The sequence below is a fragment of the Oreochromis aureus genome, linkage group 19 (assembly GCF_013358895.1).
Source record: "Oreochromis aureus strain Israel breed Guangdong linkage group 19, ZZ_aureus, whole genome shotgun sequence".
Classification (NCBI taxonomy): Eukaryota; Metazoa; Chordata; class Actinopteri; order Cichliformes; family Cichlidae; genus Oreochromis; species Oreochromis aureus.
Window position 1 is genome coordinate 10,463,904 of NC_052960.1, and position 11,653 is coordinate 10,475,556.

Here is an 11,653-nt window from a genome sequence, read left to right on the forward strand (position 1 = left end):
CGTCTAATTGGTCTGGCCAGTACCAACACATCAGGCGAGTAAACACAGCAACCAACATGAACATATGAGGATCACACACCGCTCACTAACGCAGCATTAGTGCATTTACATAGATAAACTCCTTTCTATATGGACAAATTCTTTCAACAATTTGTTCCATAATCCATTAAACAAACATCAGAAAACATTCCCACACAAGAAAAAACCCTCTACTTGGTTTAGCCCAGTGAGGTTAAACATGACGTCACCTGCACTATAAAAGTCAGGAAATGCTGGGCGAATTTTAAACATTTGACCAGTATGGAGGGCAAGGGGAAGAAAACTCTGGTAAGTACAAACCTAGGAGAAGCACAAACCTAAACCTGCAACATAATAAAAGAATTTAGCATCGTGAATTTGCTTTAACTGCATTAATTACTTAAACTGTCACATAATGCTAACACAGATGGACAGCTTAAATGAACAAGTGAACCACTGTTGCTTTAGCAATTGCAAATCTACAAATAAACACGTGGTTTAAAAAATATATATATAATAATTATCTGTATTTGTCTTATACTGCTTTATGTCACATTATAATGTAAGCGATAAGCGGAGAATCTGAAAGTGCTTCAAGTACTCGCCCAATTTTTCCAATCTTCTGTCGTCCACTTTTACTGAGCCCATGGGAAGTGTAGCCTCAGTTTTCTGTTCTGACAGGAGTGTCAAACAGTATGCTCTTCTGCTGCTATACCCCATCTTCTTCAAAGTTTGGTGAAGGACAACATGCAGAAGAGCATTCATAGATGCTCTTCTGCATACCATTGAGTGGTTATTTAAGTTACTGTTACCTTCTTATCAACTCTAAGCATCAGCAAGGTCCCATCACCCAGAGAGCTGCTGTGGAATGCAGATATTCTCTTTTTGGACCATCATTCTTTGTAACCTCCAGAGATAGTGGTGTGGGAAAATCTAGATCAGCAGTTTCTGAAACACTCAGACAGTACATCTGGTACCATCAACTATGCCATGTTCAAAGTCTCCTAAATCACATTTCTACTCCTTCCAGATATTTGGTTTGAACTCCCTAAGGTTTTCCTAATCATAGCTACACTTGTAAATGTACTGAGTTGCTCCCATGTGATTGGCTGACTAGATATTTATGCAAACACAAGTGTGATTACTTTATTGGTGTACCTAATAAAGTGTCCAGTGACTGTATATATACACACATTCCTGCTTTCCTGTGATTTAAACTTTAATTATACAGTAGCTTTTAGATTCATTTTGGCAATATGGCTTATAAGAGTTGAATAGTTTTTGATGTTGGGGAAAACTCTCCCTTTAGGCAGGTTTTGAAAATATTTTGGTGGTTTTGCTATTGTGAAGTGTCTGCAACAAATACCAAGGTCAATATCTAGAAATGTACTCCAGTGAAAAGGAATTTATAAATATTTTAAGCTCTTCAGTTCTATTTTCTGTTTCTATCCTAAACTGCTGGGGTGTTTTGGTTTTTTTGTTTTTAAATAGTGGGTCCATTCAAAGTCTGTTTTTGAACGCTGATTTAAATCTGTATTGGCTATCGGAGACTTATCGGATATCAGATAAAAATCTTTGACCTGGAAAAACATCAGAGGCTGTGTGGGTAGGTGTGCAGCTGACATTCTTCAGGTCAGTATAACCACCAAATTTCCGTAAACGGTTACTGTCAGGACCTGACTATATCTAGCTCTGGTTTCAGATAGGAAAATGACATGTTTAGAAACTGCATATTTGAATAAGGGACAAAAACAACAGCCTATTGTGGGGAGCGGGTTTATTTATTCTACAAGTTTACCTTTTTGGTCGAAATGTATAGGTTTTGGCTGTGGCTTAAATGTTTTTATGGCAGTCGAGTACATATGAGGACTGTATTCCTGGCAGTGTCGGAGGAACTTAAAGGCATATTTTTGGGGAAAATGCACATTTCCACGTATTTATCAACTTTAACGGTACAGTCAGTTTTTCAGGTTATAATTGGGTTGGTTGTATTTTTATTTATTTTTTAAGATGACCTATATATTCTGACATCCTAGTTATTTCCCCTGTATTCCTGATTTTTATGTAAACATTGTTACTCCTTTTTTTTCCCCCATGTAATATTCAAGTGAATAAATCCAGTTTTACCGTTAATTTTTGCGCACTGGAGACTCTCCGATGGTCACATTAGAGGTGATGTCATTGGCGAGCGGACATCTCTACACTGTCACTTTAATTTCAGTGCAGTCCAGGGGGCAGGATCGCTTTTTTCTTTTAACCCTCTTCTCCTGGGCTCTGAGCGTTTGCGCCAACCGCAGCAGCAGCAGATTGAATGAAGTGTGTTTGCAGGCAGCTGGGCACACGGAGGACGCCGTGCTGCCTCGTCCGGGATGCCAGACTACAGCCAGCATCATTATTTTTCAGCTCTTAACAGGGCGGATTTTTAGGCTCGGTGCATTTCCCTAGCAGCCACATTTTTAAGAAGGTGCAGGGCCTTGAGAAACAGTCCTCTCATCGCCTTGATGATATCTGGACTGCAGCGCTGCGCTCAAGCTACTGGCAGCTCTACAGCACGGCTGATTAAGAACTTGGGGAAGGGAAATGGTCAAGATGGCAGCTGTGCGTGGAGTGATGAAGCTGATGTGGTGGCATTAGATGCAGCGTGTGTGTACATTTAAGATTTTTTCCCTTTGTCATGCAGGATCGCGGTGCGGGACGCGGACGCTTGTGAAGGAACGCCGTTTTGGATTCCTCCAAGACTCCGCGGAAGCTTCACGTCTTTTCACTCCACAGTTCGCGAAATTGCAATGCATGTTGGCCAGGGTGTGGGCTTAGCACGACAAAAGGCGATGTTTTGGTGATTGTGGTGAGCTCCAGCTGCTCCGTGTGCTGTGGACGGACGCCGTGCAGGAGGACTGATAGACGGGCACGTGCTGGGACCGAGCTGCAGGCAGGGACACTTGCATATCTTGAATAGTAAATAAACTGTCCACGAAGCCTGCACGCAACATTGATGGAATGCGACCCGAGTGATTTTATAACCCTTTGTGCAACCCCCGACAAATTACGATCAACATGGCTGAGGCGTCGCGCAGCGGCAACGAGCCGCCTCTAAACGTTGAGATAGATCCGGATTTCGAGCCCCAGAAGCGGCCACGGTCCTGCACTTGGCCCCTGCCCCGTCCTGAATCTGGTGCGGGCAAGCCCGGGGCAAATGACACTGACGTAATCCCCGAAGAGGAGGATGATGAGGGTGGGAGCACGGGGAGCGGCGCTGCTCAGAAAGCCAGCGGCGGCGCTATTAAAACCCGAGAGCCGAGCAGCAACAGCTCCATCTCCCAGCCGGTGGAGGTCCAGCGGGGCCCCTCCAAAGAGGAGACCGCCGACGGCTCGCCGTCCTCGGCGCAAACCCCCGCAGCAGCTCTGGGAGGTTCTGCCACCCAGCAGCTGAGGAAGTCCTCCGCCCGCAGGAATGCCTGGGGCAACTACTCCTATGCAGACCTCATTACCCAAGCCATCGAGAGCTCCCCTGAGAAAAGGTTGACCTTGTCCCAAATCTATGAGTGGATGGTGAGATCCGTGCCATATTTCAAGGACAAAGGCGATAGCAACAGCTCTGCTGGCTGGAAGGTGAGAGATGTGGTGTTGGGGCTGTCATCATAACAAAGACCAGTCCTTCTTTTTTTTTTCTTTTTTTTTTCTTTTTTAAACTTGTCCTGTAAAGACATGTAATGCACAAAGCTCATTTTAATTCGGAGATGGAGGCAGTGGGTGCAATCACAAACCTGTATTCTCACCAGTTACTGGCTAGAAGCTTATATTTATCAAACATCCCCTCCTATCAGCAGGGGATCTGAAAATGTGTGCCAGTCTAAGGGGACATGGTGTAACTTTATATGTAAACCAGTGTAGTTGTAGTAATACGCATCACATTACACGCTTCATTATGCCTCTAAAACTAAGGATGCAGACGAACCTCTGAGTACAAAGCGGCTTGCATGAAAGTTGAAACCCAAAAAACGTGCAATGCAAAGTTGATTTCACTTTCAGACAAACTGGTCAGACTGCAGGACAGACTTTACCAAAGCTTCAGCCGGGCCTTGCTTCTGTTTGATTTTTCAGGATTAGTTTGGCCTGGACCAAACCAATTCATCTGTCATGGAATCTAGTCTGATGAAAGCTTTGAGCTTTGCAGGATTTAGAGTGTGTGTGTGTAATCCTGCACAACTGGATATGCAATGCAAGCTGATTCCAGTGAGCAGCTTCTTTGAATGAATCACACTGGTTAGACTGTGCTGCATTTATAGGAGGGGAAATAAAAACATCACCCTGAACATGTGAAACTGATTAATCTGCACAGAATCAGCTGGTTAGTTTATGCTCCAAACTGCTAGATGTCAGTTTTCATTCATGTTTAAGCTGCCTGATGCATATTTGAGCTCTTGGCAGATGTTGACTGGGAAAGGGTTAATAACAGGGTTTCACATGTGCCGACATCAGCATTTCCTAGGAGATGCTTTGGAGCTGTGTGACATTCAGGTTGAGCCTGGCAAAAGTGTCCCCAGCAGGTTCAGGGTTGAACAGATGGGTTTTAAATTCACACAAGTCACACATCTCGTTCAGCACACTGAAAGTACACCACCTTCAGTTTTGAGCTTTGTCTCCAGTGCTGTGAGTCAAACTAAATATTCAGCCCCTGTATGGATGCCCATCAAACCCTCTGCGGTTCAGCCCCGCTGTTGTCTCTTCATGATGCCCGGGCACAAGAATCAATCAGCTGACTATAAATTATGTAGGTCAATGTGTAGCAGTATGAGAGAAGCTCAGTGTTTGTCTTTGGATCTGGCTCTGGCTAAACTGGCATTGCTCCAGTCCCTGCTCAGAACGAGGCTTTGCTCAAAGGGTGCTGCAGCACTACTGTGACTGCGTGTGGGGGAGGGGAAGGCAGGAGTTCGCTCTTTGTGATTTCTCTTGTAAATGCAGTACAGCTCGTACTGTACGTGCCTGTGAAGCTTATTGGATACCTTCTTATATCCAATATTTCATCTTAAGGAGGCAGACAGGTAGGTTACGCTGCTGTATGCTTGCTATTAGTTTTATTCATATGGATCTGGTTACCTTAAATCTTTAACCATAAAACAGTTCTTCAGTCTTTTACTAGCTGTGTACAGGAAGTGGATTCAATAAAAGAAGCATGTTTAAAATTCAGTACTTCTGCAGTAAACCGCCTTTGAGTCTTCAGATTTTGTTGTATCAGTGCCTTGGGCATTTTGAGGTTGTAAATCTGCCTGCTCTAATGATTGAATACAACAACAGTATATCTTAGAGCCTAATAAATGATCACAGACTTGAATGGAAAAACGTCCTGAGTCAACACTGGACTGTATCTGAGGCTTATTTGTTGCAACTCCACTGTATTGGATTGCATTAGATTGAACGGGACAGGTGGTGTTATTGTGTTCTCTGCCTGTAGCTCATGGGATAAGCAACATGTTGGAATATTTGACTTGGCCCCATCGACAAGTGTGGTATTTGATATCATGGTAGTGATAAATTTACATGTAAACATTTTGATTAGTTAGAATATGTAGCTGAAAAGAGATACATAAATCCTACTGGATGGATCGATATCAGAAAACAATTCTAAATTGATCAAATTTAGCTTTAATGGACGGAAACGTTTTTTTTTTTTTTTTTTTTTTTTTTTTTTTGTACCCCACTGTGGTCTGTTGTTCACCCAGTGAGATGGCTTTTATGCAAACTGATTCAGTAGTAGCAGAGACTTTGTCTTTACAGCGTATATATTAGGATAGGAAATGAGTGGATTAGTGCATTTCTAACCAAAAATAAAAGGTCTAATGGCTGCTCATCTGTTGTGTAAACACAAAGACCAGATGCAATTGCATAAGATTTCAGCGAAAACAGTGAAACACTTATCAGGTATGCGTTTACTGCATTCGCAGTATGTTTGGAATCACTGTTATGCTGAAAAATGAAGCTGTTGCCAATAGGATGTTTTCCAGATGTTGAATCAAATCTGATGATATGGCAGAGCCTCCTCTGTACAACAAAAAATAAAAACATTTGAATTCATCACTCCATAAAATCTGTTGCCACTGATCATTAGTCTAGTTCTCGTGTAATTTAGCATACATCAGCCTTTTCTTACTGATTATCTTAGGAATGGCTTCTTGTTGGTGGGTCTTTATGCTGTCTCATAGCATTAAGAGGGGAAACCTGCTTGTTTGAGAACCCTCAGTCATTAAAGCCCAGATCAAGTGCCTTAATGAGACCAATTTCTGGTCTCCTCTTGCTGTAGTTTGTTTTGTGTTGAGCTTGTTTAGCGGTTGATTAGTTTAATCATCTTAGAGATGGGTTTAAATGGGACTTTGAGTTAAATCAGGTTAATTTAAGCTTTAGAGAATTGAGCTGAAGCCTCTCCCTGTGAAGCTGGCCTCTGGGTTATGGAGATCACTGCGGAGTTTCTCCCTCTGTTACTGAAGTGTGACAGGCTGGGCGTGCACGCTCCAGCTGTTTAATTTTGTACGTGGTAGGGAACATCTCCAGGGAAATCCTGTAGACCTTTCTGAGCAGCCAGAAATGGGTCACAGTGCAAAGAAATGTCTATGAAGACACTGCAACATTGGTGATTAGTCCTTTGTATTAACCCTTTAAAGCCTGAACCATGAAATAAATGCCAGAAAATTCTATTTTAATTTTTTTTGGGAAAATGGAGTGTTTAGTGAATCTTGTGGTGTAGTTTAAATTTGTATCATATTAGCTACATCAGGCTTTTTTGTTTTCCTTTCTAGATTTTTTGCAGAATATTTAAACTGATATAGAAGTATCATCTTTGATAAACTTGGCCTTAAAGGGTTAAATTACAGTATTGTGCAATATCCTTGAGCCATTAATTTCTTTATTTTGCTAGGAAAATGGTATGGAAATGCAGAACATATGGCAAAAACGCATATGGAGTTCATAAATTTCCACTGAGCTTGAAAGTCAATATTTGGATGACCACCTCTTATTCTTTAACACAACCTGAACTTAAGCAAGCTTGCTTGGAATTTCAGTAGTCTTTGGGAATGGGTCTCCAGGCTTCTTGAAGGAGATTACAGTTCTTTGGATGTTGGATGCCTTTTTGTTCAGTTATCTGTCAAGATGATCCCACACCGCCTCAGTAATGTCGAGGTCTGGGCACTAGGAGGCCAATCCATGACTGATGGTGTTCCCCTTTTTTGGGTTTTATCAGTTGTGCTTTTACTGCATTGGTAGTCTATTTGGGATTGTCACAAAAACACTACTGCTAATTGCACCTTCCAGATTGTATTGCACGGTGATGTCAAACTTATTTGCATTCATGATTCCATCAATTTGGCAAGATTTCAACACCTCTAGCTGAAATGCAGCCCAGAACATGACAGAACCTCCGCCATATTTTCCAGATGGCTATAGACAGTCACTCTTGTACCACTCAACTGTACATATTGACAGCAACTTGAACCATAACTTTCAAGCTCCATAATACCTTTTGCCACTGACTTTTAGTCTTTTGTAATCGGCTATAAAGTCAGCAGCGTCTCTATTTGTCTCTATTTAGAACACAAATTTCAGATAATTTCAGTCCTGTGGTTTTATTATTTTTTTTTTTTTTTTTTTTTTATTTTGTCACCAATTTGTCCAGTTTTCTCACATTTTAGGAACACTGCACACCATGCTGAAAACGTAGTACTGTAGATGAACAACAAAACCTTAAGAAGTTTTCTAGTGGACACAGAATACAGCACTGTCTGCTTACAACACTGAGTTTTATATTATGTTGTAGTGGTTTGTATTATCTGGCCGTTAGGGAGCTTGGCAATTACTGTAATACATGTTGTAATCTTCTTTTGTAGTCTTAAGCTTGAGCGAAGTTTGAGAGCAACACTAACAGATGCAGCAGGAACAAACATTCTGACTTGGTCCACTTTGTAGGTCACATCTCATTAAAGCTTCCAAAGCTCCTAAAAGTAATTAATATTTAATTGTATGATGTATACAAGATTTTTATGAATTATTGTTCATACTGGGAAAGTTATATTAATACTTAAGTTTTCTTAATCATTTGTCTTTGTTGCAGAATTCCATCCGACACAATCTTTCCCTCCATAGCCGTTTTGTGAAAGTCCAGAATGAAGGAACTGGGAAAAGCTCCTGGTGGATGGTCAACCCAGAAGGTGGGAAAGGAGGTAAAGCTCCCAGACGTAGGGCTGTGTCGATGGACAACAGCAAGTACATCAAAGGAGCCCGAGGACGTGCCACAAAGAAAAAAGCCACATTGCAGGCTGCTCAAGATGGGAGCTCTGAGAGCTCCTCGAGCCTCTCCAAATGGACAGGAAGTCCCACCTCCCGCAGCAGTGACGAGCTCGATGCCTGGACAGACTTCCGCTCTCGGACAAATTCCAACGCCAGCACGCTCAGCGGTCGTCTGTCCCCAATCCTGGCTAACCTGGAGCTGGATGAGGTACCTGATGACGACTCGCCCCTGTCGCCAATGCTGTACTCCAGCCCCAGCAGCATGTCTCCGTCCACTGGACCAACAGGACTGTCTGATCTAGCAGGCACAATGAACCTCAATGACGGGCTCTCTGACAACTTGATGGATGATCTTTTAGACAATATCAGCCTCACAGCATCCCAGCAGCCTCCTCCTGGAGAGGAAGATGGGGCCAACAGTCAGGGGAGTTCAGTATTTACCTTCAGCTGCTCAGGAAGCGGTTTAGGTAGTCCCTCTAGCAGCTATGGGACAAACCCACTCTTCAGCCCTCCGTCCATCACGAGCCTGCGACAGTCACCCATGCAGACCATCCAAGAGAACAAGCAGACCACTTTTTCCTGCATGTCTCACTACAGTGAGCACCAGGCCCTGGATCTGCTTGGGATGGACTCCCACAGCCACAGCAATGTCATGATGACCCAGTCCGACCCTCTGATGTCGCAGGCCAGCACCGCCATCGCTCTGCAGAACTCCCGCCGAAATGCCATGCTGCTCCGCAAAGACCACATTCTGGTTAACCACACCAGTGCAGGCCAGGCCCAAAGCTCTTCAGTGCCTGGTTGGCAAGCGGGCTTGTCAACCTCTGACAGTGACGACGGCCACCCTGAAACCAAGCAGCTACACCTGAAATCTCCTAGTAAGAACGCCTCTATGCAGCTCAGTTCCAGTTTAACCAGTCAGGACCGTTTCTCCGCTGATCTGGACCTCGAGGTGTTCAGCAGCAATCTGGACTGCGACATGGACTCCATCATCCGCAATGAACTGATGGACGCTGATTGCCTGGACCTCAGCTTTGACTCTCGTCTCGCCTCCACACAGAACGGCAACAAGAATTCAGGAAGCTTCTCCAGCTCGAAACAGAGCCCTCAGAGCTGGGTGCCGAGCTGAGGAGCTGTCAGAAGTAAGGAAGGTGTAAATTCGGGTTAATTGTCCTGCATTGTGCAACTAGAGGGAAGGAAGGTATGTAAGCATTTCAGTAGGCTTTCTTCCTATTTTTCATTTGCGGCATTAACTTCAGTACTGTACTAAGTGTCTGAGACAAAACAATGGTGTCTTTACAGTGAAGAGAAAAATAATTGTTTTGAAAGATCAATGCCTGGCCAGTGTGAACAAACGGTACTGAGTGGAATGAAACTACAGTACCTTCAGTTAAAACTACATGGATCAACTCGTATTAGTCTCAGGGATTCACTCATATCACAAAGTAATACATAAAACTGAAAATGAAGTGTTTTCATCCTGCTTTCTCTTTCACACCCTTTCATACCTAAAACATTTTTTGCCAAACCAGCTGTCAGCCTGACTGATGGCCTGTTTACAAAAAACTGCAGAGAATGTTACATTACTACGTTCCAGTGGAGGATACTTGACAAGCTGCTTTTTTTTCTTTGTTTTTTAAAGATTTCTTTGAGACGTAGCCTAAATGGACAAACAGTTTTTTAAAAGCTTTCCCTCCCCATTGATGCACCAATTCACACCAAATATCAATATGTAATGTTATCAAGATGTGAACTGCTCTACATGATGTGTTTTTTGTATGCAGTGTTTTTCAATTTATTTTTATTTTTTGTAGCAAATTTTACCCTGTGATTTTTAAGTGACATTACTGTGAATTCTGTTCCCTCTGAAGAGGTCCATTACTGAAGTATTGATGATGTTTCTGCTGCAGATCCCTTTTTAGGTCCCTCCTCTTCCACTCACTGCAATATTGGAAGTACCGCTCTGTATACAGACCTTAGGACTGAGTTAAGGACACGATTTAGTTCTAGTTACCACTTTTTAGTTGTCAAACACTTGGGACTACTTGGGTTGAAATAACCACATTCAGTGACTCGCAGCGCTCTACAACTACACCAATTTTGGCGTTGATTTGATGGAGTTCTTGGTGCTCTAAATCTAAAGATAGCAGGGAGTGGCTACAGATGAAGCGCTGTCAGTAGCCTCTCCTTTGTTATCAGCACTATAGCAGGTGCTGGGTGACATGTTTTCAACACTGGGAGGGTGTGTAATATCTTGGAGGGGTTTTTTTTGTTTTGTTTTTTTCTTTAATGAAAGAAATGACCACAGTATCTTAAATATTGCCAAAGTTTATCTGCATTTAAATAAGTGGAAAGGGGCTACACAGTGCATAGCTAATCAGATGTGTGATATAAGGGCAAAAAATCTACATCAGCACAATTTTGTAGGAACAGCAGGATGCTTTTTAAAATTGTTTACATTTATTTTATTATTTTTTTTTTTTTAAATTATCAGGAGGCAGAGTGTTTTAGTAAATTTCTCATGTTGGATCATTGTAAAAATGCATTTGGTTTATTTATTGCGATACTTGTTGCCATTGTTCCTCCATGCACATTTGGTTAGGGCTGTATAAAATCACGTTTTCATTGCTCTGTTCACTGGGTGATCACTTGCACAACAAATGAAAGGGTCCTTTTGAGAAATGTTTAACAGTGTTGAGTTAACCGGATTAAATAATTCTCATTGGCTTAACCTTTTAACACATTTCTGCACAGCTGTGCTTCCACTTTTTTTTTTTTTTTTTTTTTTTTTCTTTTTTTTTAAAGTTGACTGATTTTTACTGTCTGAGTTGAGGTTTAAATTTCACTGCCAATCTCCACATTTCATAACTTCCTATTGCTCCTACAAAAAAAATCAAACATGAAGTTGACATTTCCACTTGTAAAGCAAACACTTGGTTTTATCAGAGCTGGTGCATGTAAATAAAGCATAAAGAACTACTGAAAAGCTGGAGTTTGATGGTGTCTTTTGTTTTTTTTTTTTTTGTTTTTTTGTTTTTTTTTGTTTTTTTAAATCAGTCCCTAGAGGAATTCCACAGCTATGGAGGTGATTTGCTATTGGATAATCATGTCATTGAAGAACCAATCGCGCGCTGTATCCAAGAGGAATAGACCATTTGGGCCTAAATCAAGGTTTTTGAAGGCAAGGAGCTGTGATTGGTGAATTCAGGTGCACCTCAAAGATGTAATATTACAGTGATGCAATGACTAGTATTTGAGATTTTTATTACAAACTAGAGCACAAAACAAAAAAATTACATTGTGACTGAAAACTCTGGGCTGTCATGTCAGTGATGTCAAAGACTGGTTGACTGCAGTG

The 11,653-nt window shown here is 42.0% G+C and overlaps 1 protein-coding gene across 2 annotated transcripts; it reads left to right on the forward strand.

The window, feature by feature from the left end:
- Positions 1-288: 288 nt before the first annotated feature.
- foxo3a (forkhead box O3A) lies at positions 289-11,287 on the forward strand. 2 transcript variants are annotated; one of them, XR_005609264.1, is made up of 4 exons: positions 289-327; positions 2,699-3,627; positions 8,120-9,496; positions 10,206-11,287. XR_005609264.1 is itself a non-coding variant. In XM_039602901.1 (3 exons), exons 2-3 carry the CDS (start codon positions 3,073-3,075, stop codon positions 9,422-9,424), a joined length of 1,860 nt encoding a protein of 619 aa, XP_039458835.1. In that variant the 5' UTR covers positions 289-327; positions 2,699-3,072; the 3' UTR covers positions 9,425-11,287. The 2 variants fall into 2 exon arrangements, 1 of the variants encoding a protein (XP_039458835.1); XM_039602901.1 differs by having other exon boundaries at positions 8,120-11,287.
- Positions 11,288-11,653: the final 366 nt, after the last annotated feature.